This window comes from Ptychodera flava, chromosome 4 (genome assembly GCF_041260155.1).
Source record: "Ptychodera flava strain L36383 chromosome 4, AS_Pfla_20210202, whole genome shotgun sequence".
NCBI classification, from domain to species: Eukaryota; Metazoa; Hemichordata; class Enteropneusta; family Ptychoderidae; genus Ptychodera; species Ptychodera flava.
Genome location: NC_091931.1, coordinates 34,828,041 through 34,833,407, shown reverse-complemented (window position 1 = coordinate 34,833,407; position 5,367 = coordinate 34,828,041). Strand labels below are relative to the sequence as shown.

General features: G+C 41.8%; 1 protein-coding gene across 1 annotated transcript; it reads left to right on the top strand.

Moving 5' to 3' along the window:
• The first annotated feature begins 768 nt into the window (after window positions 1-768).
• On the top strand, window positions 769-4,971 carry LOC139130498 (GS homeobox 1-like). Its single transcript, XM_070696277.1, has 2 exons — window positions 769-1,316; window positions 4,066-4,971. The coding sequence occupies exons 1-2, from the start codon at window positions 860-862 to the stop codon at window positions 4,419-4,421; spliced, it is 813 nt and encodes a 270-aa protein (XP_070552378.1). The 5' UTR covers window positions 769-859; the 3' UTR covers window positions 4,422-4,971.
• Window positions 4,972-5,367: the final 396 nt, after the last annotated feature.

The window sequence follows — 5,367 nt, the reverse complement described above, 5'->3', positions numbered from 1 at the left end:
TGGGCGGCGTAACAATGTTGGGACCAAGACGAATAGCTACAATTCGACTAATCATCATAATTTGGATAATTTTACTCGTGAGAAATGAGCATCTACCGGGACGCCTATTTATTAGTTTTCAGCCCCCATGTTTAATTTTCATTAGCAGTAACGCTTGGGTGACCATGGAATCCCCCTTCTCTCTATTTGGAAAACACCCATTTCAACTCAACTGTGCACTGCCGGGAAGCATGAAATAGTTCTGTCGGTGAAAGAAAACTTAAGCACACTTTAAGAAGTCGAAATAAGATACAAATTAACACAGAATTCGAAATCAACGGAAGGCCCTTTCACGTGTTCATCTCTTTCTCAACTCTTTCCACTTTCCCGCTTAAGTTTGAAATGAATTATAGGGAAGGTACGCACGGTAGAGCCAGGTAATCTGGCTCGCGTGTCGGCCACACGACCGCAGTTCCCAATTGATACCCACTGCCGGTGTAGCCTATAAGCATAACATTACATAGCCGACATTAACCTGACAATACTAGTACGCAATGATAAAAGCCAATCCAGACCCAGCTTTCAAAAGATAGCATGCTTGCGATAGCGTTGGCCTAGCCAAGATAATAATCATAATCATGATAATTAGATGCAAATAGCAATATACTAGAGATAGCCACATCCTAGGTTGTAGAGGCCAATGGATGGCCACGTGAGGCAAGCTTTTCAAAGAAAGCGGGGTATAAAAGGAGTGGGGAAGAGTGGGAAGCTGGCAGTGCCTATATTGATCAATACACAGGTAGCCGAGTTACTTCAACTCCACAAGTGGTCGGGTTTGTTTTTTAGCACAAACAAAGAGAGCACTTTGGAAGCTACACTCATGTCTCGGTCGTTCTATGTCGATTCCCTGATCCTGAATAAGCCATCTCCGAGACATGCTCTAGAAGGAGACCACCATGCCCTACCCATTGGCCACAATCACACGACGCATGGCGCCGAGACCAGTGTCAACTCCTTACACTGCAATTCGCCCTACCCGGGCAGCAAGTCGGACACGGTGGTTAATAACATGTGTCCACTATGCATCAGGGGGGAGCCAAGTACATGCAGCACCATCAACAACATGGTGACAACCACCGTGTCCATGTTCAAACCACCCTCGTCGGTTGTCAACGTGATGTCACACCCTATCACAACGCCCTACCTAGACCACCACCGTGACAGACACCACAGCGCACTGGGCATCTCTCCAAGTTTACCGAGGCAAGCCACCACAACGTCACCCGCAGCCTTCAGGTTGCCGGTTGACCCCCGACGATTGCAATATATGCCGATGAGTAAGTCCAAAATCTATATTCTTTGTTCCACCATACTTTTTTTTCCTTTTCTTTTTTTCACTAAAACTACTTAAACATGGACCGGTAACCGTTCTTCCATTAACATTTCGAATGCAACAAAGGCTTGATAACTTCCTTATCTTTCCAAGTAAACGCGTACAAAATTTGACACTAGTTTTAATGCCTATTTCCATAACGACGACTCGGTTGCCGTAATACTTTGTTTAACGGTTAGGCCGCGCGAACAAAGCTGTCGATGAGGGGAAGACATTGGTCGGCCAAAACTCGCCAAAGAATCAAGGCATCCATAAAACACATTCCAATTTGTTTCTCTATTTCATCCGCACTAATGCGTTAATCTGTAAAAAGAGCAACATTTTACTTTACGCGCACAACAAGCCTGTCTCTTTTCCCTCCTTTCAGAGTTAATTACAGGGCTTATCTTCTTTGTTTTTTGTTCGCTTTTGCTCACTAGCCTATCAAGTACGACCTATCTTGAACACTAGGCCCCTTAGTTCTCTTTTCTTTCTCTAATGCAATTAACGCAAGTTACTACATTCTCATCAGTTTTACACTCGAATCCTCCCTCGAAACCCCAATCCTTTATTTTGGCTGTAACGCCCAAGATTGCTTCTCTTGTGTATTTTAGGTGTATTTTGCTGGCTTTCTAAACATATTGGAAAGGTCTTTAGAAAGGAGCTGGCAGTCAACATGATTCTTTTCGCTTTTTTGCTTTTTGCCGTTTTCTCATTTTTTTCACCAAAAATAAACCAATGAAATTGCCGAATAGCTTAGAAAAAAATTTAAACCTAAAAAGGGCTTTCGGATTCTGAGAAAAGCGTCTCTTGAGAACATTTCCTTCATACAAAAACGAAAATCGATTATTCTACCATTTTAGAGGGTTCGCGGTAAAAGGATTTTAAAGTACAAGATCGTGAAAGTTTAATGCCGAGAGCCTGGTCCAATGCGATAGTGGGTGTATTGTTGGAGGGGGACATGCGTATAACGGCTATCAGCAGGTGGGGATTTTCTCCTATGTACCGCCAACAACGAAAGAAACTTTAAAAATAAAATCTGACGAAAATTGATAGATCGGAAATAACATTAAGATGATGTTCGAATTGCCTTTGCTAAAAGGCGACTCATTCTGTCGCTCTTTCTGCCTCTCTTGGTGTGTTTTTTTTCGCAGAGTTTAAACGCGAACCGCCAGTCTTTGTGTTTAGGTTATCATTTTCAACAAGTTATGTCGCCATGTGCCAATGAAACAGTCATTACGTAATGGTTTGCAGTTCGAAGCGGTTTCAACGCCGAGATTTTTACCTATGAATTGAGACCAATTATTTAGCCTTTTAGGGAGTATAAAAAAAAACTTTTTAAAATTATTTTTGATTAGGTCATTTTTTTCCTGTTCAGTTTTCGACGGTAGACATAGGAAATTCATTTTTGTTATAGATAGAGGGTAGGTTCATAAATGTTCAGGAGATCTGTGCCTCTTGCTCTGGCCAATATTTTCCAACGCTTTTAATCTGCTTGGGATTGCCAAACTGTCGAGTCTGAAATACACTGTAAAAATTGAAACTTCGTTTCTTGCCGTACGAGATCGCCCGAGTACCATTGAAAACTAAACGCGCTCATCACAAAGGGATTTGCAACACGTTAAATCGGTGACGCAGTACAGCTTTATCGGCAACTCTTTCATGAGTAGTGGTGTGAAATATTTTCGAAAAATCAAAACAATGCCACTAACTTACTTATCGCTCAACGACTTTTTTTTCCGCGGTCATTCTGTTCGAGAATCTGTTTCAAAAGTGTTGTGTTCAGGATATTAATATTATGGTTGTGATCACACTCCCTTCGGCACACCCTGGTCCATTGCTCTGCGCAGACTTAAGGTGATCCGTAGAATTTTGCACGCTAAGGCAGGAAAAAAACTGAATTATGTATAAGCCGCTCTTTACAGCCTAACGTCGTATTTATCCCTTTGTTAGAGCAAGACGTCTCAAATAATTGTAAGACTAGCCGATGTGATGTTGCCGTTTTTTGGTCAAGTTTTATCGGGCACATTCGTAGGACGTTTACAACCCCCCCCCCCCCAAGATTACAGTATTTATGCCGTGATTTGTGTTCTCGAAAAGTCCGCTTGTTGAGATCTAATTCGAATATACATCGAGTTCGAAAAGTTTCTGTAAAATTTTCTCGCCAGGGGCGAAGAGAGTTTTCAACATCCACCATATGCTGCACAATAAAGACATTAAGTCCCTCCAAAGACACTCAAATCTTTCTCTATCACAAGTTGCATAAACGTCAAGCTGCTTCGAATTAATCTATTTGTGTGTTTATGTGTGTGTCAAACATCTTCAACCAAATATGCACTATCAGCTAAACGCTCTTTCTTTAAAAATTCTCAATGAAAATTTGAAAGGATTTACTTCTGCGCAAAACATTGCTGTTGGCCATGACACCAAAGCTACCGCTAAAGAAAATCTCGGTGTCTCGGTTTTCACTCTTCGCCGTCTCATTCTCATTTCAAAGGTCTACCCATTCCCAGTGGAAACAATAGGGACGAACGTAATCATGGCGTTGAAAGGGCTAAATGTCTCCTCTTTTGAGAGCCAAAAATGAAATTCTTTATATCTTATCATTATCTCTGCAAAGTGCTATTTTTGCAAATTTTTGCTGGGAAAGACCACTTGTTGGGAAGAAATAAAACGCAACATTAATGCCTTTTCCTCTTATTTTTCTACCACAGATGTGGACGCTAATTCTGATAATCTGCAGAGCAGCAAACGAATCCGAACCGCCTTCACCAGCACACAGCTTCTGGAGCTGGAGAGAGAATTCGCCGCCAACATGTACTTGTCGCGACTCCGTAGAATTGAGATCGCGACATACTTAAACCTCTCGGAGAAGCAAGTGAAAATATGGTTCCAAAATCGACGGGTCAAATACAAGAAAGAAGGAAAACCAGAGTCACGTGATTGTAGGTGCCACAGAATGGTTTCTCGCGGTGGCATGAACCAGTCGAACTCTACCACACATGCGCAGAACGAAGGGAGTGAATCAAGTCCAAAAAGCGACTCGACAAATAGTTTGTCTTCGTCGTAAATGTGTATAGAACTGACAGACAATCATAGTTTATAAGGGTGTCGCTGTCAACAGTGCCTTAGTGTCAATTTGTCGGCCATTTGTCTTCAATCACAAGAAAAGACTTCTTATTTATTTTTGTATTTCAACAAAGAGACAAACTTTTCTCTCTCTGCGAAGGTGTAATTTTTAATATGGCTTACGGCAGACCCCGGGCATGTTCCCGGTTCGCAATTGGCGACATCCCTCTCGCCGCCCTCTTTTGTTTCAAAGTCAAGTGCAATGACGTATTTTTGCCGCAGTTTGCGGAGGACGAACATATGCGAATTTCTTATATATCTCCTATTTTGGTCTGCGGGCGGATTTCTGCGATCAAGAATTTGGTTTCGCTCACTTGTTTGTGTCATCATGTCGATGAAATGACAACAAAACTCTGCATAGAAAAATGTAAGATTGGTGCAAATGTTACACATGTTTTATGTTACTTCCTTTTTTTCAGTTCCATTGTTTATCAGACGGTATTTTATAATGGATTATATCAAACTCAATAAAAATATTTTAAGATCTCTAATACCGGAGACTGGTATACGCTGCATTAATTATTGATCGGGGCTTTTAAAGTTAAATCCCTCTGTCTGGTTTAATGTCTGTTGATGTACTGAGTCGCCCCATTCCTGGGAGCTTTGTATAGTAAAGGTATCGCTATCAGTGCCAGTTGGCTACTATTCATTTGTCATTGATACAAAACCTGTCATAGTGGGTTTAGCCCCTTCCTGCCTTCACTCCGAACATATCCTCGTGTTTTTCAGAGTTCCCTCCCCCTCTCCCCCGTAACAGGTGAAGCGCTTTTGTTCTCGATTCAATGACACTGATGCAGATCATGATAGAGTAGAGAGGGAGAGAGAAAGAAAAGGTATGACGCCCGTCAGGTGCATGGATATACGGATGGATAGCTGACAGGGGAACG